This window comes from Scomber japonicus, chromosome 1 (assembly GCF_027409825.1).
Source record: "Scomber japonicus isolate fScoJap1 chromosome 1, fScoJap1.pri, whole genome shotgun sequence".
Taxonomy (NCBI): domain Eukaryota; kingdom Metazoa; phylum Chordata; class Actinopteri; order Scombriformes; family Scombridae; genus Scomber; species Scomber japonicus.
In genome coordinates, this window is record NC_070578.1 from 30,745,162 (window position 1) to 30,770,186 (window position 25,025).

General features: G+C 37.2%; 1 protein-coding gene across 1 annotated transcript in view; it reads left to right on the top strand.

Moving 5' to 3' along the window:
• The window catches only part of LOC128361382 (A disintegrin and metalloproteinase with thrombospondin motifs 7), an 85,580-nt gene that overhangs the window by 17,108 nt on the left and 43,447 nt on the right, over positions 1-25,025 (top strand). The window contains exons 3-9 of the mRNA XM_053321863.1: positions 21-204; positions 1,730-1,929; positions 7,747-7,830; positions 10,516-10,640; positions 12,542-12,691; positions 13,806-13,949; positions 22,056-22,200. Of these exons, the coding sequence (XP_053177838.1) occupies positions 21-204; positions 1,730-1,929; positions 7,747-7,830; positions 10,516-10,640; positions 12,542-12,691; positions 13,806-13,949; positions 22,056-22,200 (1,032 nt within the window). The remainder of the gene's footprint in view (positions 1-20; positions 205-1,729; positions 1,930-7,746; positions 7,831-10,515; positions 10,641-12,541; positions 12,692-13,805; positions 13,950-22,055; positions 22,201-25,025) is intronic.

Genomic DNA, 25,025 nt, shown 5'->3' on the forward strand with positions numbered 1-25,025 from the left:
ACATCTCTTCTTCTTCTCAGACAGGAATGTTCAAGTTGTCGGACCAAGAGTTTTTTATTCAGCCAATGGAAAAATCAAATCGTGAGATCTCTGCACCACAGGCGCACGCTGTCTACAAACGGCATGCGTATCCCAGCTCCCGGAGTCCAGCTGTGCAGCCCATTTCAAGGAAACAAGCTCCCAACGGTACCTGTGGAGTCACAAGTAAATACCTCCCTTCCGCAAACACACACACACACACACACACACACACACACACACACACACACACACACACATAAGACACACTAGCAAATAGAACCATTTTAAAATACTGCCATCTGTTTCTTGAAATTGCACAACAATATATATAATTAGATAGCACAAATGAGAATCATTCAGCATAAGTAGCCCACATTATGCCAAGTTTAATCCACTATAAGACTAGACATACTTTGAGCTACTTAGGCTTATAGGGAACTGATCAGTGAATAATGAGAATGAAGTAGATGACTGATCAAGTTTTCTTTTCTTTGTCATGAGTTTGTCCCCGGCTAATTATCTCCAGAGGTCAGAAGAATAAAAACATTCAAAGTTTTTAGTAGCTCATACATCAGCTGCTTCAGTTTCTGAGAAAGTTTAATTGGCCCTAAAAGAAAATTGAGCATCCTAGAAACATCAAGAAGATGTACTTTGAGTTTGAATACATTATTAGGAATTTGCACAGCCTTGTGGCAGTCTTAAGTTACAGAAAAAATGGAGCAACAATTACTGCAGCATGAGTCATGCACTAAGTACAGAGAAGGCAGATAGGTGAGCTTAACCTCCATATATACAGCGTAGGTTAGATAAGCATAAAGGCCATTTTCCAGCAAGACCCTTTTAAATATTACAATAAAATAAGAGGAACAAAAGAAGAGCAACATGCAATAAACAATGTATCAGCTCAGTCAAATCAGTTACAGGAAGGTAGAGAAATGTATTGAAGGTACCATGTTTTTAGGTTCCATGAGACCTCTGTAGGCTGTAATCATGTAGGATGTTGCACCTGTGAGTGTTCATCTGGTTAAAACAGAAAATGAAACCATGCTTCATTAAAGACGTTGCTTTAATTTTTAAGCCACCTCCTAAATTATTTTTATTAATCATTTCTTATTTAAAGTTGCCCTCTACTCAAAAATATGTTTGATGTTGGAGCTTCACTGTGCAAAATAATTTATGTACCGACTTTAATTTCACCTCCTGAAAGTAGAAAGTTTGACTGTTCTCATTGAAAATCTGATTTCAGGGTGTGGGCTTACAAGCGTGACTTCATCACAACTTGTTTGGAAGCTAATCTTGCAATTTACACACAAGTGTGATGTGGACAGAAACTGAGAACAGACTTCTGAGTGAAGTAGGACACAGCTTGAGTCCAGAAGTTAAACTTTTAAAGTGACATATTTGCATAATCATAGATTCAGACTTTATTTAATGAGGGAAACGGAATAGATGTCATTTTAAGGATTTCAGAGTGGTAATTATTACTTTTTGTGGACATGTCAGGCACACATTAGTGTTCAAAGCAGAGTTTTAAAAAGAAATGTCTTAATGCATGTCCTGGGGGGTTTTAGGCCTCAATTTAGTCCACCAAGAAAAGTAGATGTACATAATGGAGCACATGTGGCATGTTAAAAGTGAAACCTGCTGTGCTACATTGTCACACAGTGTGCCAAAGTAAGAACGTTCACATGTTTATTTCCATCTCCAGATTCCCATGAAAATTTTGAAGACAGTGAGAGACAACGGGAGCAGTGGGAGCACCGTCAGCAGAGAAGGAGGAGGAGGATACATCCACGCTCAGTCAGCAAAGAGAAGTGGGTGGAAACGCTGGTGGTGGCCGACCCAAAAATGGTGGAGTACCATGGGAGCAAAGCCGTGGAGAGCTATGTGCTTGCTGTTATGAACATTGTGAGTGTGTGACGTTCATGTTAACATAACAATCTCATGTATGACAATCAATGAAATGTAGTTTTTCTCAATACGTTTGATCCTCTCCAAGCTTTCACTAAAAAACAGAAGAGTACAACATCTACACAGTGACACTCATACAGTGTCTACATACGATGAGCAGCTTAAGCAGAAAATTAGCAGCAGCAGCTCAAGTTCTCTGCCTTCGTGCACACAGGATGCATTTAGTATGGAGTGTAGCCAGGTAAAAATGAAGTATACTTAAAGGATATTGAAATATCAATAAGTACATTTCAAATACAGCATTATGTTGGCACTAATTGTAAGTGCTGAAAAATATATTAAAAGTGTATTTTAAGTGTAGCTATTATTTTTTAAGTAGTTCTTCAGTGTACTTAAGCAGCAATAAGCAATATTAATAAGGTGCTAATAAGCAACACAACTTTAAGTGCATATTATCTGATTCTTCCTAAGCACAAGACTAAACAATAGATAAAAGTGTACACTTAGTCACTTTTTTAAAAGTATGCTTTAATCTGTTTAGATATAAACACAGTTGAGGTCTCATATGTTTTGTCAGCACTCAACCAAAAAAACAGTCACTTTATGCTTTGGGTCATGGTTACACATGTAAAGACAGTTGTATTGATTAAAAAAGTAGAAGAGTATCTCTTTTGTTAAACATGGCTAAAAACTCCCTGTTATTCACTTTCAAGAGTTAGCCAAGAGTTAGACGAGAAGATCAATACCACTTTCATTAAACCAGGAGATGATTATCTTAGCATAAAGACAGGAAGCAGCAGGACACATCTAGCCTGACTCTTCCCAAAATAAAAAAAATATACAATCAGCAACAGACCACAACATGTTCCATCGCATTTGTTAACTCAACACAAAAAAACAAAAGTTGGATGTTACATGCTGGAACTATTTCTTGTCCAGATGCAGTGACTTGACCCCAGTAACTATGGGGTTGCCAGGTAACTGTCTCTAAACATTGGTAAACTAGGGTGACACCAGTTTAAGGAGGATGACATTTTAGTCTATTTCTATTACTTTCTAATTTATTTCAGGTAATACTTTTAAAAGTCTGTCCTACTAATATATGCACTTTAAGTGGCACTTCAATATATATATACAGTTATATATAGTTTTAGAAGAGTCTTCAGGTTGACATCTCCTTTAATTAATTAATTATCATCCATTAAAACGGTTGGCTATCAATTTTATTATGACACAAAGTTTATTTGTTCACCCCACCAAGAATCAGAAACATGAATAATCAGTTTAGTCTACTTGCTGTGTGTTGCTGTTGTGTGAAAATTCAAGTGACACAAAGGAGTGAGCTGATTTCCAGGCTGAGGCTCAGTCCAGTCATTTTTGAGCAACACACCACAGTCTTGGTTTAGCCAGATGTTTACTCTGTTAAATCACACAGACTAGTTTGTAGTGAAACACTGAGCCACAACACTGCAGTGAGTGATTCAAGCAGAGCTGCTTTGAAATTTAAAAACAAACATTTTGCAACTCAATAAAACTGAAAAAAACTTCCTGGATGTTTTAAACACTGAGTCACAGGATGTGTGAAAATCACCTCACACATTTTGGATGATACTGATGTTTGAGATTAGATTCTGTTTCAGTTTTTCCATCCTTGTGTCAGGTAACATAATGGATGTATTTAACTCTTCTAATCTATCTTTTTTCAAGCACAGCTCCCTCGCCTTTTCTCAATCAATGTTATTATCACCTCCTAGTTTGGGGTTAAGTACACTGACTCCTTGTCTGTTATTGATTAGCCATAAGTGGGTTTTTCCAAAATACAGTACGTCTGCTCCGACTGCAACTACTGAAAATGCTGTCAGAGGACAGAATATCAGGAAAGGGAATTCACTGACAGAGAAGCTCACGGATTAACAGACAATAATACAAGGAGGAAGCTACCATTATATCCCACATCCTCTCATGGTTCTTTTTTTGAGTCCTCCACACTCTAGCTTTGAACTTTGAAGCCCCAAACGTGAAAACAATTTTCCACAGTATGAAGGGAAGCAACCTCTTACCCATGTCCAAACAATAAGTAAGGGCATCATCTTCCTCAGCCACCAGCTGCTCCATTGTCTAATCGCTGACGCTGTATTGAAGTTGTCAGCTTCAGAAGAGGATCATGTTTTTTTTTAAATTCTGCTCTACTGTATGTTGATTTACACACACATGGGACAGCCAGGATAATAAATCTCAGCAGAAACAAATAGAAGTCCTTTCCCAAAATAACTCCCTACTCCCTTTTACATGCTGATCTCCTGGTAATTTATTGTGTTTTCTCTGGGATTTTTATTACAGCTATATGTTAAAACAAGCAGACCGAAATTACATAAAGAAAGATGGAGTGTGAATTTAAAAAGCACATTTAATCCTAAGAACTAGTGACAGGAAATATGTACAATCAGCAGCACATTGTTGCAAAAAAAACAAACCCCATGAGCTTTAAATAGCTGCAGCTCTATTTTTATTCACACGATACAATACAATAGAGAAAAAGGAAACAAAACCAATTTTACTGAGAAGCTTTAAAAAGTTGTCGCAGAGTTGATTCAGCTACAATATGTGCACTACACATTTCTGTGAATGAACACTAGTGTACTATGAGAAACAAGGACCACAAGAGGAGTTTTGATGAATTAGGTCTTTTATGTGTTTCAAAGCTTTTCAGTCTCAAGTGCCTCAGTTACGCAACTTGCACAGAAGGATTAGTGTGTCGATGGTTTGCCTGACATTAAGAAGAATGGAGTGAATGAGTCTGACCAGTTAAAACGAGTGTTTCTTCTACGACTCTGCGTCGTTATCATCATGAGTTATCATCAGACTCAACTGGTTATTTATAAATACAAGCATTTTTATTGCCTAATAATGTGCTCTCTTGTTCTCCTTAGCATCAGACTGTTAGTTTATTGAACTTAAAACATATTTCACAAGTAATGAAGTAGCAAAAACAGTGTTGTGTTATACTGTAGCTGTGAAGCCTCATGCATGATAAGGAAATACATTAATGACTGAATTGAAAACTTATGTACTGCATGTGTGACAGTATTTTTCAAGCATTTTTGCCTTTATGTGATAGTGGACAGTAAATAAGTGTCTGGAAATGCAAGGGGAAGAGATGAAGGGATGATAACCATAAACATTCCTTGCATGACTCAAACTGGCGATGTTAAGATTATGTTGTCGGTGTTCGAGACCCCTAAACTACCAGGACTTGCTGTAATCACTCCTCCTGTTCATACTGGCCATTTAAAGATCCCTTCCCAATCTGCTCTCAATGTGTAAGTGATGACAGACAAAATCTACAGTCCTCGGTTTTGGGTAAAAATGGATTCCAAAGCTGAAGTTAATATGAGGAACTCAACAAGTAACGTCTGAACAAGCCAAATCGAGTGGATATCATCCAAAGGTTTAGTCTCCCTTTGTTGATTTCCCTCCACTGCAGTTCAACAGGAAATATTTTTTTGTTGGCTGGATTAAGGTCAGATTCTGCTTAAAGCTCATTGACACCTTTACAGACTTCCCTTTTCAAGCAGCCTTATGCTGCAATTAAAAATGTATTTGATTGTCAATTAATCTGCTGATTATTGTCTCAATTAATTATTTCGTCTATGCAGTGTCAAAAATTGTGAATAATTCTAATTTCACATAGACAAGTGATGTCATTAAATGTCTTCTTTTGTCCAACTGTCCAAAATCCAGATATTCAGTTAACATCCTAACAATAATAATTATAATAATAATAATAACTTTATTTTGTATAGTGCCTTTCACGAAACCCAAGGTCACTTCACAACAACAGTAAAAAAAAAGTTTCAAATCCTCACATAACAATAATAACAATAATAATAATAATGATAACTTTATTTTGTATAGCGCCTTTCACGAAACCCAAGGTCACTTCACAACAACAGTACAGTACAGACAAAAACACGGGTGCAAGGCTATGAGGAGATTTGTAGGTGAGGAGAAGAAGTTTGAACTTTGGAACTTAACAGGAAGCCAGTGCAACTGTTTGAGATCCTGCAAATGTTTTGTATTTTTCTTTTATAAAATGACTAAAACTTATTCAATTATCAAAATAGTTGCCAGTTAATTTTTCTGACTTATTGCTTAAGTTTTTTTCCTGCAGCTTTACTTTATTTCTTTTGTCTGTAAATGACCTGCATCCTCAGTCTTCTGATCAAATACTGAATTAAAAAAATGATTCAACCTGTTAGCAGTGTGCTCAGGAGTCAAAGAAGAGCGTGGGTTTTATCCTCTGATTTTCATGCTACATAATGAGAGGGTTGTTCCTACAGCATTTAATGAGACCTTTATTGTAAGGTATCAACAGAAGGAGCGTGGTGCTGCTTTGAGAGACATCTCTGTTGAATTAATTAATAGTGATGCTCACCACCTTGCATCTCATCAGTGTGAAAGGTACTTGACAAGACCTTTCACCCCAGACGCTGTTTTATCATCTTCGGTGTTCATTTCTCAGTATGTTGACCTTGATCTTTTCCTGTTCCCCAGTAATCAACTCAGTACTGCTGTCTGCCCTTTATAAAACACTCCTCTGCAGGTATAGTCACACATGACATGTTGGCTTTATAGCTGGATTTAATGATACTATTGAAGCTTCTGGTCTTAGAATAACATGTGCTCTGGATTTGGCTCCATGTACCCTAAAATGGAGGTGACTCATACATTATGTAAAATGTCTGGACAAATTCCCTTCATTAAAATCTCTCAAAGACTCAGTGACTCAAACTTAAAGGTTAATTATGTACCATGTGTTGACATTTTACAGATATATCAAGGATTAAATTGACATGAAAACATTATAGATCATTGGTCACCAACCTTGCTCCTTGTTTTTTGCTGCTTTAGGTATCTCCCCTCTCTAACACATCTGATTTTGATTATTAACTTACTCTCAAACAGCTGAAGCTTGTCAAGGTTTTCATGAAAAAATTAATAATTAGAATCAGATGGGTTAGAGTCAGGAGATAGCTAAAACATCTCCAGGAGCCAGGTTGGTGAGTACTGTAATAGATTGTTAGCCCTTTAGGGGGGGTGTAGGCTTTTAAGAAACTATTGGTTGAATAAAAGGGTACATTTAGAGAGAGGTTGCATTGTTATAAAAATGCTAGTTGAGCCAAGTCTAATCTCTGCAGTCTGTGGTTGTTTGATGTTTTCATCCCCAATAAATGGTCTGAATGACTCAGTTCATCTTGTCAATTGCTTGAGAAAGAAGAAATAATGACAGGACTCAGAATATCCAAATAGAGAACAAAATGTTTCTGAAAAGGAAATCATTTCATTCATTGTTTCTTTTTTGAGAACATTTATGAATGTCTTTAAGTGTATGCACTGGCCCGGAAATGGAAATCCACTTTTCAAATAACTTACAAAGTCAGATTGGAGAGAAATAGCTCTGACATAATAGAAATGCAGCATTCAAATATAAAAACCTAATTTAAGGTTCCGACTGTGAGGTTTTCTGTATTTAATTCCTGACCTTATAAGTAGGTTTTAAAATTAGTGTAATTTTTAAATGTATTTTAGTCTTTGTAGTGGACTTATTATCTAAAGTGTACTACGTGTAACTCATGGCAGACACTTACCTGCTTCTGGCTTTTCTATTTCATGGTCTAAAAAAGCTTAGTACAATGCTAATTATAAATCAACACCCTACAGGTTGTATATATTTTCTCATTATGATCATTTTGATAATTCTTAGATATCACATGACATCAGGATGTTTAATTAATTTCTTTTTTTGTGTTTCAGGTGGCGGGTCTCTACCAAGATGCAAGTATCGGAAATGCAATCAACATTGTAGTTGTTCGAGTCATCCTACTGGAGCAGGACGAGGTAAAATATTGTCTGCATTTTTAGTGGCATGGTAATGTGTGGTTTATTTTCAGAATCACTTAAACAAAAATGTGATGTGATGCAACGTAGAGTTGTTTGTTTGGATTGAGGGGAACATCTAATGCACATTTCAGAGTCTATATTAAGCTCTACTGGAATATCTTTGCATAAGTTACTGTTATAAAACTCCTTGTTTATCTTATACTGGCCCTTTATGCAGCCCCTCAGTTCAGCCCCTCAGTTCAGCCTCTGTCTGTTTTTAATTCTTGTCTTTTGCCCAAGTTGCCCCTTAGCAGACTTCTGGCGGCTCGAGGGGCCATGTCAACAAAACATAGAACAAACTATATTAGTAGGATTCTTCTTTTTATCGTCCTTTACTCAAAATGGAAACTCTCAACTACAGTACTTCCTTACATTTTCCAGCCCCAATCTGAACCAAAATATGCAAGTGGACAACATGAACAATGCATGGAACAATCTTAGCAACAAAAGCCACAGAACTGACCATCATTTATTGACATGAACAAACAATCTGATGTCAGTTTGAGGAGAAAGTAGGAGTAACTTTGTAAATTAAGTGTGAAGAGCAAGCTGAAGCCCTGACTTTGACTTTTAGGGAGCATTTTTACATACATTCACGGCAAAGTTTGGAACTTAAACATAGACATCATCATAATTGTATAAAAATAACAAAATTAAAGAAAGCATATGTTCACTTTAAATTAAATGCACCTCACATAGCCAAATGCTAAACTACATAGTAAAGCTGAAGCTGTCTTGTTCATTTGAGTTGCCTCCTCTGCTTCACTTGAGTGAAAAGCTAACATGACAAGCTAACGTTACTTTAACACAGTTGAATTCTTCTCAGCTGAATTTCACTAAGTCAACAAGAATCTTTAACTTTTGTCCACAATTTCTCCGTTTATGGAGTCAAAAATCAAAATGACTTTTCTTACTTCTCAGTTCTGGGTCCATTCAGCATATCTTGCTAGCGTCTCCATTTCGTGTTAGTGAAGAAATCAACAATTATCTAGTTTACTGAGGTCAACAGACATGCAATGGGTCAGATTGGCAGGGTTCTTTTTAATCTCCCTCATCTGGACCACAAAGCAGAGCCTGTTGTAAGATCTTCTCAAGGTCTCCAATGACTTAATGATGTCTTCTGATGTGGGCAAATGCTCTGTTTTGGTGCTGCTGGATCTTGGTGCAGCCTTTGATACTGTATCACAGTATTTTGATGAAAGGCTTAGGCAATGGATGGGTGTCCATTGGAGATTTCGGATTTTTCTCCTATTACTCACATACGAGTGTTTCTGTGCTGCTTGATCCAAAAATGTCTGAACATGCTGCTCTTCCCTGTGGTGTATCTACAGTATAGACATAGACATATGATCTGTGGTCTCTGTTTATGCCTTAAAAAACAGCAGAAGATTAATTTATTCAAACTGGTCTTTGTCTCGCCTCAGTGTGTCTTGTGTTTGTATTTTCTCTGTTAAATTATGTTATTGCCTATGTTTTATGTTTGTTTTTATGGTTTTATAGTTTTAACAGTAGTACTCTTGTGTCAAAGGTGCTATATTAAATAAACTTTACTTACTTTATTTTAACAAAATACTGTGAATTCTGAATTCAAATACCAGTACCAGTGAAAAGTTTGGACACACCTTCCTATTCAAAGTTTTGACTGGTACTATATATCTAATATTTTCTTATTTTCCATGTAGCAAGTGTAGTTCAAATTTAAAATAAAATATGAAAGCCCCAATGCAAATTAGATGAAAGGCATTATAGCCCTCAGAGTTTTTATGCTAAAAAGCATGAATTATGAAATATTTTTCTCACTGCTTGTGTCATTTGGAAAGGTTTTCATTTTATTTTAATATATTCATAATGAATTACCTAAACATTTTTAGCTTTTGATATTTTGGATAACGAGCTGTCAAATTATCTTGCTCAGATATGTCGATTAAAGTATATGGCCCCTGTTCAGAGGTTTTGGTGTCAATTAAATTCAGTCAATTAAAGTAATTTCCTTCCTAGATTAAAAAGAATAACTGTCTATGTCACATCACATCTAAAAATTAAAAAAAAACCTTCATGTTTCCAGGTCAGCTGTCACTGTCTCTGACCGGCAGGTATTTAATGAATGAAATCTTTACACATTATTGTTTGCATAATGACTCATACTGAGGTTTTTCTAGTCAAAGATCATTTCTGCGTTTGCGGCATCGACAGCAATCAACACTTATCATGGATTTTAAATAATGTCTGTGTTTTCCCAAGCAGCAGCAACAGAGAAAACATTGTAGATTTGAATGGAGCAAACAAACTGGAAGCTAAAGTGTGACAAAATAACTAAATTGACAACACTATCATCATCAGGTGAACAAATAGAAAAGCATATAGTAGGGAAAACAGGTGTTAACAAAAGTTGAAGCACAGTATACAACACGGTAACATATGATGCTGTTGCCTTATGGTTGTCTGAATAGCTATTATTAGGGCCCAACAGAAGATTGGATGATAATAACAGTGATGGTGAAAATTTGCCGAACCTACGCAATTATTTTATAGCATTTTCCATCAAATAGAACCTGTTTTTTTCACTTATGGTGCAATTGCTGCAAAGTTTTTGTTCACTGTATGTTTTCTACTTTTCATCTCAATGTGACATGGGGTGAGCAGGATGACTTGAAGATTACACACCACGCTGACAACAGCTTGAACAGCTTCTGTAAATGGCAGAAACGACTCAACATGAAAGGAGAAGATCATCCCCTACACCATGATGTAGCAGTTCTGCTCACCAGGTAAAAAAAACCAAACACAACAAAAACTTATTTGACCCAGCTTTCATTTTCAAGATTCAAAGTTGCATGCATCTCTAACACAAAAGTTCTCATTTTGTCTCATGTTGTGCTTCAAGTTGACAGTTAACAGCTGTGATCAACTGTATTTAATTAATATTGCAGTTAACCAATTAATAACCTGATGACTCAATTGATGCCTCTGTAGGTACAAGTGAGTATGACTTAATTGAAGACGTATTTGAAATATATACTGAGTCACTGCAAATTAATTTGTTGTTTCATTTGTAATATTTTTCTTTTGCTCTTATTAAAGGTAATCCCCCCCAAATATCACATTATACACATCAGTAAGACAAAAGTTGACGAATGTCTTCCTGAGGTCGAGACTGAAGCCTACCAGCACCCCTAAAGCTTACTAATTAACACATTAGTGTGGGGCGTTGCTTTTCATGCACTGAAAACACACCTCGCAACCTCAGAACGAAGTATACATTAGCTTACTGGGAAACTGAGAAGTTCACACCTGGGATAACGTTAAGTACTTTAGCCAAATTGTGCTAACAGGGCAGGCATTGTAATTGAGTATCATTAAACTTCCCAAAATAAGTTTTAAAATCATATTAACAGAGCAATGGCCCATGTTAGTATTTGAAACCATAATGACTTGTTGAAAAAAAAAAAATTACCCAATATCTCTAGGAGCCAGCATCTAGCAGCTGGGCGTGGACTTCAGCCTCAAGCTAATTAGCTCCAGCTCCATACTTACCTCCCTAACACGATTCTGGTATCGATCATCTCATCAAACTCTCAGCGAAAAAAGTGAATAAAACATCCATATCAAAGTAGCAGGAGTGGAAAAGGATGAAATTCATCTTTGGAAGATGAGAAAGTAGGAATGGGTTTAATGGGACATTAAGCTGCTGAATGCAGAATAGATATATTTTTCCTTTTCCGTGGTGTCTGGCACAGTCCTTTGCACTAACCCTTAGGGCTTTCTCTACACTCTTGTGCAATATTCTCAAGCACTCTATTCAGTTGTCGTATAGCATTATGTAGTATTGTATTTTATTTTCCCGCTGGTCATTTATGGCCTCCTCTGATATTGTTGTGTAGGAACGAATGTTGTTGATTGCTGTTTGTTTATGTGAGGTCGGGCCTGTAGAAATTAAATTCCCCCTCGGGGATAAATAAAGCTGAATCTGAGGCAGTTGCATTAGGAAATTAAAAGGCTAAAAGTAGGGATGAGAGAGGAATCTAAAACGGCAACAGGAGGTTCAGGGTGTAGAAACAGTTGATGCTGGCTTGTTGGCGGCTGGGTAAAAGAGTGGAGAACTCTTGGGGAGTTTGTTAAAAGGTAAAAGTTCAGTACAAATAAATGATAGCTTGTCTTTTTGCCACCTCATTTCACGTCCTTCCTAAAATTTCTGTTATCACTTATCCCTCCTCCATTGAAAAGCACTCAGTCATCTAACAAGCCATTGGTTTGCAAGTAATTTCTTTACATCTGATTAATTAAGTTGAAACAAGTAGAAAAGGTCAATGAAAAGGCTACTGATTAATTTATTACTGCCTAGGAAATTTTAACATTTACAAAATTAATATAACTTCATAAATGATGGAATATCATTATAATTTGAATGAGTTTGCGTTGCATGAGTTAATTGTATGATGAATGCAAATAGTTTGCAGCAGATAAACTGAGACTTTGAGAGAATCTGAGAATTTTTTTAAAAGCCTACTCCTTTTTTAATTTCACACTTAGTCTCTCCTCTGTTTTTTCACTTTCCATTGTATCACCTGCTCTTCATCACCTCACAACTCAGGTCTTCAATGTGTCACCTTTTCATGTTGCTCTCTATCTGAATGTAGTTGACCAACGCTCCCCTTTTCACTTCACACAGGAAAGACATCTGCACTGCCATCAACATGCCTTGCGAGACGCTTGGTCTGTCCCACGTGGCGGGGATGTGTCAGCCACATCGCAGTTGCAGCATCAGTGAAGACACCGGCCTCCCATTGGCCTTCACTGTAGCACACGAGCTGGGACACAAGTAAGTGACAGACACACACACACACACACACACACACCCCATGAATTAATCCACACACCACTATATCACATAATTTGAATTTATATTTACATTTTCAAATAATCAACAAGACAGAAAGTCATGTTTCCAATACCCCATTTAACTCTGATAAGATAACCAAAAAGCAATGCTGTCATGCTAATAAGCTACTGAATATAGAGTTCAGTGAACCCTTGATATGAATTTTAAGTCAGACTTCAAATGTTGACCGAAGTAATTTACAGATAGATGAGCATTATAATCAAATAAAAGACAGAGACATAATCATGAGGTTCAAAAGAAAATGAATGAAAAGGAAAAATAGATCACAGAAAGTTTCAATAAAATTCTTAAAAAAAAGCAGAATTGCAAATGGTGATAGTGACGATGAAGATGATGATGATGAAACTGGCCATGGGAACTTTTAAGATTCAAGATTTCACACACATGAAAAGTCGTTTCTCACCAGCTCCTTACCGTGCATTAAAGACTACGTTAAAAAACATTCAAACACCAAACATGTAATAAAATAAATAAACATGTAATAAAATTAATAATAATAATACTACTTTTCCTCAATTTTGGCAATGATCTAGTCTTTTCTCTTATTTTGGTTTTCTACTCCCTTTTAACCAATTGTTCACTCCATTGATTTGATATTATTGCACTTACATTGTGAGTCTACTGTTTGAGTAATTGAGGTCATTTATTTTCTGTGTGTCTGGGTTAAATTTCACCACAGTCACAGAGGGAATGTGGTGGCACAACATTGCATGCTTTGGCTGTAATAAAAATTCTGAAATCATAAATCACATTCTCTCTACTTTCTCTCTAGCACAGTTTAGTCGATCATGATGGGATACTTATTTCCTCCTTTCCTGTCACATTAGGTGTGGTCCTGTCTATCTGACTGTGGAGCCACACACACTGCTGAACCAAATTATCTAAACTGAACTGTGTGCCTGCTGCTCATTAGTGCTGTTTCATCATAATTATTTCAGCCTCATAATTATCACTTTGAAAATGCATGCTTGAGGATTTTGAAGTCACTGTCACTTTAATTGCCCTCTCTGTGGGATCTGTTTCTATGTCACAGCTTTGGGATTCAGCATGATGGCAACGGTAATGACTGTGAACCCGTTGGGAAACAACCTTTCGTCATGTCTCCACAGCTCCTGTACGGCACCTCGCTGCCCAGATGGTCACGCTGCAGTCGTCAGTATATCACCCGCTTTCTTGAGTGAGTGCCACATATGTATTACCTGTAGTACCACACTGCTTTCTGAAATATGTGAGTTTGTTGACGTTCAAGGTTTTGTGCGCCCACATCGTTCTGAATGCATTCATGTGAAGTCAACCAATATATACAGTTAATGTACAGGAAGAAAGAACGTTACGAGTCCTGTGTTAGTGGGATCTGGGAGAAAAGATTCTGTTGCAGCAAACAACATGATAGCGGATGTCACACTGGAGTATACATGATTTGATGTTGATGTAATGACATGTGGATTGAGATAATTGAAGGACAAGAACCAACTCCAATTCTCATGCACTCTGATGCATTGATCTGATCTGATCCTGCTGATATTTTTCCTCAATTTAAACTTTTAACCTTACTACATGGAACTAATTGAGAACAGTCTTACTTACGAAGGGTAGCATGAGGCTGTAATTTCACAATATTTCTTAACTATAAGTGGATACCTGAACACACCACCATTCTTTTTAGGCTTCACTAAATATAACCCTAACACTACATACAGTACATAGTTCCTGCTAAAGAATAATTGGTTTTGTATACACAGGAGCCCCTTTCAAACCACAAAGTTTTAGGATCTATGGAACCAGAAGAACTGATATTGGAAATCAGACTGGGATAGTGTTACCATTTGCGTTTTCCACCAAATGTTAAGAACGGTGTATATTATGGAAATTACACTGTTTCTTTTATTTGCTGTTGCGTGACTGAATTTGAATTTGATGTAATGAATGACTGAAAAGGAAAAATGCAGATAAAAAGGAGACTCAAAAACTCCAGAGTGCTTGTCTTCACATAAAACAATTTGATGAGTGTTTGAGTTGAGTTAGAGTTGTTATTTATGTCTTCAGAACATTGTGTTTTATATGTCTTGTCTCGCTTTGTTCTCTCTACCACTGCTCCCTCTATCTCATTTCACAACAGGCAAGTTTAGTTCCTCAAAAGTTTCTTCGTCTCCCGGGAAACCAGCAGTGGCAACTCACTAATACAGACCTCACAAGCAGCACTGTGAGCAGCAATGATCAGAGCCACCATGGCTTCACTTGCCCTCTGTGTGTCCATACCAGATTTTACAATATCAATATGAGGCATGTCAGATTGTGTGCTGAATTTATGGTTCATCTTAGCGCTGTGATATAAATAGTAAAAAGTGTCAGGAGATAGTAAAGTGAAGGGGCCTTAAGGGGAATGGCTGAAAATCTCAATCCAAACTATTCCCCTGTAACTTTTCTCCTCAGTGGTGGAACTGTTTGATTAGAAGGATCTCTCTCCATCTTCAGAAATCACTTGAAGGCATACCTCTTCTGAAAGTACTTTTCATATATGCTCTTTCTTCATCCCTCGATCCATCGCTCTCCCTCTCAGAAACTTGCTAGGCACTTATATGGTTACATCATGCACCTGCAAGGCACTTATTGTCAAAGGTCTCTCCTTGATCTATTCTATAGCTTGCAATGTACATGGCATCATTAATGGGTAATGTTTACGTGAAAGGCTTTTCTCAGTCTAAATACACGTCTGCATCTCTTCTTTGTGCTGCTCTTTTCATCCTAGATATGTAATTAATTTACAGAATGACTATATTGAGTGGAGGATTAAGGCCACTACTGTATATTGGTTCCTTGAATTTGGCAATTGGAAAATTTGTTCATTTTTTACACTCAGTATGGCTGTAAAAGCGTATCATTTTAACTATAGTTAGTTTGTTAATAATTTATCTATTGTGTCTACAACACACCAAATACAGTTGAGTGAAAACATTTGTCAAACACAGACAAGAACAAAACTCTTTCATCACATTGCAATCAAATAACTTTCTGTACCAGCCTCTAAATAAAAAAACAGGTTCCTTTCCTGAAATACAGCTCAAGTTTCTTAAAATCATTCATCAAGAAAAACTCATCAGAAATAAGGAACATTTTACTAAATACTGTAGCCCTCAAATTGTCATATAATGAGCAAAAAAAAGAAACATTTTCTCTAAACTACCTGTTTCCATAGCCAATGGTAATGTACCTAAACGTAACTGTTCACATGGAGACTTAACAAGGCTTCACACTGTAGTTGTTTTTCATCAGACAATATGCTCCTATGTATACGCTTGTATAACGGTATTGTGTGTGTGTATGTGTGTGTGTGTGTGTGTATGTATGTATGTGTGTGTGTGTGTGTGCTCGCCTGTCTGTCATGTACACGGTGCCAAAATACACTAACTATACAGCTGCTACTGTCACTGACCAGCACTGTGAGTCTTCAACAGGACATGTGTTGAATGTCTGAAATATTTCAACATAGTTGCCCCAGTTTCTCAGCTCAAAGCATCTGGAATTCATTTAGTGGGTGTTTAGCTACTTGACAGCATTGTAGCTTCTTGATTCCACTGTGGGGAAAACAGGGCCCAGCGGCAATATTTACACCCCGTGGGAGTTTGCAACACAAAGGCCAGTGGATTGTGTGCTTGTATGTGCGTGTCTGAGTGATGGTAATTAAAGAGAAGACAGACAGCAGGCTGTCTCAGCACTGAAAAGCACCATTTTCTACAATTTTCAAATAAAAGTTTGTGTAAACACTGAATGGCTTGACTATTCTACGCAGGACTATAACTTTTAGCATGTAAGCATATTAGATAAGCAATAAAATTGTTACAGTCAACCAATTCAAAAGTATGGATATATCATTTGGACCACAGCGTCAGATTGACTGTCTGCCCACATTCCCATGCTGAAAGCCAAGTTGCTACCATGCCTAACAATGAGGATAGTTAAATTTCTCTAATGGACATACCCTTTAAGAATACCATCACATAATGGAGACATTAACTAGCTTTTACAGCCAGGAGCCAGAGCTGCCAATATGCAACATTTTAGATGGTGAACATGGTAATCATTAAGCCTGCTACATGTCATCACGTCAGCATTATCAGTGTGAACATGTTAGAGTGCTGACTTAAAGTCTTGTTTGCTTGCGCAGCGATGGGTTTATAATTGCTAATAATTCTGGAGGTGTCTCAGAGTGAATGGTAATTTTGACTGAAAAGAAATGTTTAAACAATTAAAATCTGTTTACTGCTGAGAGAACACAACAGACAAACACGTTATGACAAAAAAAAAGAAGCATTTTCTGTGGCTAAGGCAAGAAAAGAGATCATGGTAATAAGATGCATTCTTTCTGAGCCTCCCATCCTCGTGCCCTTGCTTACCGTGCCCGTTATTGTTTGTGTCTTCTTTCATATTTTTTCTTGTCTTTTGACTTCCAGCTAGACACTAGATCTGCACTGATGATTTTCTTCACACACATCTATTGTACTACAGATATGTGTCTTCCTATTTCATTTCTCTCATTTTTTTCACTCTGTTTTCCCTCTTTCACTGACAGCAGGACAAGGCTGCTATTGTTGTTGGGCTTAGTTGTCCTGCAGGCTTCTACTGCTCATGCTGCTTCAGAGCTTTGGTCTGAAGGTGTCATTTAATGTGGAATGTTGAAGGTCACACAGCGCTTAGTGGTTTAGATATTATCTCACAGACAGACTTCACATAAACACTTTTTAATGTCCAGAGGAGAATTCCTACAGCAAAAGGCCACAAAGGCCAAATTGCGAAAAAACAAAACAAACCCAACAATCTTACTTCATGTTCAGTTTCATTGCTGCACTAGGGGAAATCGGAAGCTGCTTAATAGCTCCAGCTAGGAGATTAAATGCAATTCATCATAATGATTCACAACTCATATATTAATTGTTAATCCATTTTGAGGTGTATGTATGGATTCAGGAGACACACCATTAACGAGCATAAACAATTCCAGGAAAGCTGCCTTTGACAAAGGCTGCAGTAAAACTGTCCTCTGAGCTTCCTTTCAGTAAAGCCCATGCAGTCCAGAGGCACTCATGGAGAACATTTTAATTGCTGTTGTTCAATAGTCAGTGTGAGGTCATCTCATATTAACGATATTTGGTAAGTGCTAAACAGTCATCCTCTGTATCATTTAAATCTGATGTACCGTACACCTTTTTAATCTCTTGGTTTATACTTGAGGGTAAAAGGTTTTCTACAGATGTGTGATAGAAATTCAACCATACAAGTGTGAAATTAAAACATTTAAAGATTCATTATGTTAAGTGGGTGGGACTCAATTGGACAAATTGTCTCCCTGGCAAGACTAACAGGGCGAACAGCAGTTGTTCATCTCCGGTTGATTCCTATGACTGCCTGAGCATCCGCAGTGAGATCACAATATGGCTTCGCATATGAAAGATACTTGAATCCAGTTTGTTTTCAGTTTTTGTGGATCAAAGAATTAAAAGGGAGACTAGTTTGCTCACAGATTTCACTATAATCTTTCACTGACACTCTTCACACATAACGAGCAGAAACATGCCATGCATGTTATTTGCATCTTGTTAGCAGCCACACTGCCCACAGATTCAATCTCAGCTTCTCAGTTATTACACTGTGAAGTAGCAGAAGTCAAGAGTCATAGCATAACAAGGCCTATGGGTGCTCTCTTTATTTTCATTTTCAACAAAGACCTAAAAACTAAGAACATCTGCACGCTTAACAGTGTCACCAGTACGCTCGACTTTTTCCACACAGCTGTGCAGCGCTCAGAGCCAAAACTTCAATGATGGCTCTTCCACAACATGTCAGCTTTATTCAGATTCACTTTTTTTTCCATGCAATGAAACTTTTACTTTCATTTAATTCCATTTTTTTATCCTCAGGATGATATCAAATGGCTTTTGTTAAACAATTGTTTGAAAGATTATCCCAGATAAACAAGATTTTATCATTTTAATAGTCATAGTCATTTGAGCTGTTTACTTAAACATCCACAAGTTCTTTAACACAGTAGCAATGTCTGTGAGAGGACTGTGACATTGATGTCCAACATTTTTTCAATGTATCACTCCTTTCATTGTGATATTTAAGGACTTTTCCCCCCTTTTTGCTGCATGTGAGAAACAGCTCTTATGGATTGATTAAAATAAATCAACTCTGACATACAATCAGTGTAAACACATTTATTTAATGACCACAGGCTCATCACATTCCCATCAGCTCATTTTCTAAGTGACAGCTCCAAGGGATCAAATGTTTTATCTGGACATGAAAGAACTTTCCTTTTTGTTCTAGATGAAATTAAACAATTTAACTTTGGAAGGCATTTTATACCAACACATCCTTAAAAGTGTAATTTTGTGTTCATACAATCTGTAAATGCATGCATTCTGTTTTTGTCAGTAGATTGTTCGTACATTGTAAAGGCTTAATATTACCCATTTTTTTCATTATTATCCATGAACTGATGTCCAGACAGTCAGGAAACCTTCCCCGTTATAGATAATTAAAATGTTACTGAGTTATTTTTTACCAAGTTACATCATTAGTGTGGTATGTTAAGCCATAATGAGACACTTAATTAAGACCATAGCAGCACCCCGTACTGTGTTTTATCCTCTGGAAGACAGCAGCAGTGGTAATGTTGTTTTCTCTCCCATATTAAAACACTACTGTCAGTCCAGCTATTCATATTTTCACTGTCAGCTTAACTTTGTTTCAGTCCTACGATACTGCAGCAGTAATGGATGCATTGCTAGAGAACATAAGACATAAATCAGCAGGCAGATTAGTCTGTAGACAAATGATTGATGTAAATGTACACTGGACTGTGCTGGGCAGCCACGGGGACGGCACAAATTGCACATCTCACATTATTAATCATATTGACACTCAGATGTAGGGAATTAGGCAGTACTTATACCTGAGAATGTGGACCAAGTGGACCAACAGATTGATTCATTCTGTAAAGTAACAGTAACTAAGTTAGTAGTCAACTAATCAAAAATAGGGTCAAGTTATGTTTTTAAGATACATTTATTATGATGTTTGGGACATCCTTGGTCCATGTGGGTTGTAGCTCAAGTGCTGACTTCCTGCCCCACCTGCATGTGCTTTAGCTACAATGTTATTGTGGCAATGTCAGTCTGTCATCTGGTAGGTTGGCTGGTCTGTCATGACTTTGGTCCAGACTCAAATATCTCAACAATTACTTGATGGACTGAAAATGTGGCAGTGATATACACGGTCCCCAGATGATGAAGCAACTTTGGCAATCCCCTGACACCATTTCCTGTGGTGCCACAAGCAGGTTTAGATTTGTGGGTTTGAACAAAATATCTCAATAACCTTTGAATGGATTGTCATGAAATTTGATACATATTCTCGTTCCCCTCAGAATGAATTGTAAAACACTGGGGACTTCTTGACTTTTCATGTAGCGCCATAATTGGGTCAGAATTCCCACAAAACTAGCAACTTTCCCATCAGCCTCTGCTACACTTTGTATTCAGTCCTAATTACCAGTGTTGGCTATGACTCTGCTAAAATACAGTGGTAAACATATAATCCAAACATCAGCATGTTAACTTAGTCATTGTGGAACCAGCAGAGTAGTTTCAACCCAACTATTACGCTTGGCAGAGCAAATGTGTCTTTGCATCCCCATTTTTTGATAATCCAACGTTGCTATTTTTCAATTTTGGCTAGTTCCGATCAATAATAGTTATATCTGGCCGTTTCAGATATATAATATTAATTAAAAATTAAATTTGTAACATCCCGTTATCACCTAGTCTCTTACAGCAGGAGAGATGTAAAATATGTTACTGTTATATTGCTGTTTTCTGTTGTGTTATCTGGCCGGCTGGTTTTCAATCATTGTGCCTCACTCGGACAAGTCAAGGCTAAAATCAGACAGTCAGATAGCTTGTTGGATGTCAAAGCTAAGACAAGCATCCAAGTCTGTCAGCTATGTATTGTGTTATTGGAGTAGCTAGATTGCTAACATTAGCTAGCTAAACAGCTTGGCTAAGCTGATATAGGTCATGATGTTGTCTCTCTCATACACTCTCTTTCTCTATATCTCCCTCTCTTTCTCCCTTCTCTCCCTAAGTTTATTCATTAAAACCAGTTCAGTGTATTAATAAATATGTATAAGTATGTGCTCTTAATGTAAAATAAAGTCACAGTGCACTCAGTGATAGAATTGCTGTTTTGGTCATGATTGAAGTCTGTATAATGTAGGAATTGGCAAGATAACCTATTAATGAAATAATAAACATTTCCTACGATACCTCCATATCTGTCACTATGTGCCCACGCCTTTACACTTGCTGTATTATATCTAGGCGTGCACGCTGAGCATGTTAGTTACTTAATTAGTTAATTTTCTCCAAGCACCACAGTTCATAAGTACAGGTTCACAGAGGCATTAGTGTGGCTGTCGACTCTTGCTTCTCCTATTTGTTGGAAATTGAAATGTTGTAAATAGTTTCTAATTAAGTTCCTCTATCCCAGCGGACTGTATTTAATCCACTGCATACTTAATTCAATGAATGCTTTTGATGTGCTTGAGTGTTTTTTTTTGTTTGTTTGTTATTGCAGAACATGCAGAAACAATCCAAAATAAAGTTTAAAGTGTATTCTGGCTTTAGTGTAGAGACTATATCATGATTTAACAGTATCCATCACTCTGTCTTGTATTTTCTGCTGCATGAAATGAACGAGCGGGCTTAATGATAAACAGGAAAGCTTGATATTTAATTATTGAAAGCATTATTGCTTGTACATACTGTATTTCCACCATCCATTAAGTAATATCTGAAATATTTTCTTAAATATATATATATTTTTTTTTAAAGAAAAGAAAGCTATGTTGTCCTGTAGCAACCTGTCTCACCATGACAGAAGGGAAAGAGAGAGAATTTGAGATTATTACAGTTGTCTGTAATCAGTTTTGAGAAGTGTGCTTGCCGTGCATGTTTAATTGAAAGTCCTCAGCTGCTCATGGAAAATTTGATAATTGACCATTAATTCATTCTTTCTCTGTCTTTTTTCTGCTTTTCAACAGTTTCTTTTTAATTGTTTAAATTCCTTGTTTCTCCAGGGTGGTGTCAGAAAAGTAATCTTTTTCAGTTTTATCCGAGCCTCTGTGTCAAGTAGTGTTACAGCACATAATATCCTGTTGTATAAAACCAAAACCATTGACCATTTTTTTTGACCACCACCCTTCTTTTACATCCCATTACAGTCGTGGGTGGGGTTGGTGCCTTGACGATGCCCCTGTGAAGGATAAGCTGTCTGTAAACGCAGTGCTTCCTGGAGTTCTGTACAGTGCTACCCATCAGTGTCGGCTGCAGTATGGATCTGGGTCCCTGCTCTGTGATGACATGGACGTAAGGCTCTTTAGTTCAACAAATACAATCAAAGCATTCTCTTTTTCTCATCTGTTTCCTTTTTTTGTGCTCGTCTTGCTTTCCTTTGTTGTTGTTTTTTCTTCCCACGTATCCTTGCAACAGCTCCAGTTTGCTTTGTGTTTGAACTGAAATATGTCATTAAAACATATTTTCTCTTCATCCCTACAACATTTTCCATTCTTCCCAATCCTATTCTGTATTCAGTATGTTGTACTTGTTCATACTTAAATGTTTAATGTCTAATGTTTCTCATATTCTCTGCTGTACAACATTATCACACAGCCTGAAGCTAATGCTTTTGTTGTCATACAACAAAGTGTTTGTTGCTGTTCCTCTTTGAAAAATAACAATAAGGTCATTACCGTCATACCATTTTAAAAACACAAGATACTGATTTTAATTTATTGTGACAGTTATTAGAGTTATCAAATTATCAAACTTTTCAATATCCTGCAGAAGTCCATGACACAATATTGACAGTATTTATCAATTCCCTTTCCCTTGCTCTTCCTACAAAATGAACTATATGATTATTTTGATATCTTCTGGGACTATAATACTTCTTATTGTGGATGGACAACATGTGAGCAGATAAAGTGCAGGAACAGCATCAGCAAGACTGTTGTACAGCTCCCACTGCATTTGCACTTTACTATATGGTCACCACTCGCGGTGCTTATCACCACTTATACACACGACAACTGGCCCCACAATGAATTATGTCTCCAGGATTCCTGCCTCTTCAATAATGACGCAGGGCACAAATTATGTCTATTTGCAGTACTTTTACCAATCATAGCTGACTTGCTTAAAAATATCCAGCATACCAGCACCATAACAGTGAGTGAGTTTCAGCAACACTTACTGTATATATATGCAGTATATGAATTACAGTGCATTTGTTGGTCAGTACATGGATTAAATATTCTAGGCAATTATTGCTTGACACTGAAGTATGATTAATATATCATTTTATTTGTGAAAACAATGCCAAGTTTCAAAGACATGACAAACAGCATGAAGGAGCAATAGCAGAAAATGACAAAAATATAATGAAAATTGTTCTAGTATGCTATTTTTCCATGAGCAATTCTTAACAATATTATTTCAGATGGCACCTTAAAAGCTGAGTATGACCTTTTAAATCATATCTCACCAGTGGGGTCACCACAGCTAACACATCTTATTTTTTTCTAAACCTAAACAGAATGGGAACTGACGTCTAGAGTATTGCTGAATGTTGTGGTACTTGTAAGACAGTGTAAAAGACTGCATTCAGACTTCCAGTACATCATTGTTAGAGGTATGCAAGAGGCTGCAGTTCTGCTGGTTAGTTAAAAAGAAAAAATATAATCTCTCATCCGAAGCCAGTAGAAGTCTTGCTCTGCTTCATATTGAAGTCGCTCTCAGCAGTTTTTTAAGGGCTACAGTATGTTTTTGTCACTTTCCACCATGATTTTTAAAAGCACCTTTTGATGATTTAGTAAGAATTTCATGACAGTTACTGATCGTTTAACTGTGGGAAAATTGGCATTTTACTCAACGGTGCAATCATACTGAAGCAAAACCCTACTTTTGTGTGTTTTCCCAACAAACCAACTGAGCTACAAAGTGGGAGGAGCTTTCTCAGGCACCGGTGATTCTGGAAGTAAAAGTCACATTCATTTTTCCCATACACAATGTTACGTTACTCACAGTTTTGGCATGTCTACAGCTTGGATCAGCATGAAACTTTCCTAGAACTGCATTAGAAAATATCCGGTTCTTCGAAGGTACAAGACTGTGTACATAATAATTTCAGGGCCAGTGTTAAATGTGACTGCCAAGGTGTATTTTGGCAAGAAAAAACCAATCAAGCTTAATGGTGGGTCATGTGCACCTCTTACTGAGGGCCTAAGCTGAAGATTATGGTGTTGAGAAAGCTGATTTTACAATCTGTAGCCTGAATCATTTTTTCCCAAAATAACTGACAAAATGTGAGAAAGAAACTAGTGGTCATAATATAAACCATTTGAATTGTTTGGAAGAGCCCTGAGTGTCTATGGTCTTTAAGACTGTGGATATCGATAAATATAAACTTTTAAACCCTATACGAGTTGATTCTCTTGAAATGTCTGCAGGCAGCACAGCATGGCCACACAAACTGCCCTCCCTTTTTAGCACAGGAAACCCCCCTCTTATTCATTCATCAAACCTACATGACATGAGCTGCATTTAAATTCACTGCCAAAGCAGAACTGACATCCTGCTGTGTAGCTGGCAGGTGGTACACAACATGGGTCATGTGGTCATGTGTGGCATGAATCAATTACAGCGAGTGGGGCAAGTTTTAACAAGCAGATGATTAACAAGTTTGATCTCACAGCTCTGGTATGAGATTGTTTGAAGTACAGAATCAATACTCACACCTTCCATTTACTCCTTATGGGGAGTTTTTCCTGCATAATTTGTGTGAATTTGATTAGATCTTCTCAGTACCCAACGATGTGTGCCTGAAGTGTTTGTAAGACCCCTGTGTGTTATGGCTGGGAGCAGATATAAATATGGTACAGCTCATGGGTGAGAGCAATAGGAGCGGCAGGAGATCAGATGGAGACCACACACATATTTTTCCAGCAGCAATAGAGCAGCCATATAATACAATTTGTTACCACATGTGCAGGTTTCGCAAGCAGCCCCCCCACGATAGAAAAACAACCGTGGGATGCGTAGAGATATACAATACCATCAGCCTTCTGTTTTAAAATCCACAATTTCAAGAAAAGCCGATCCACTCACAGCTTCCCCCTCACATAGTTTGTTGA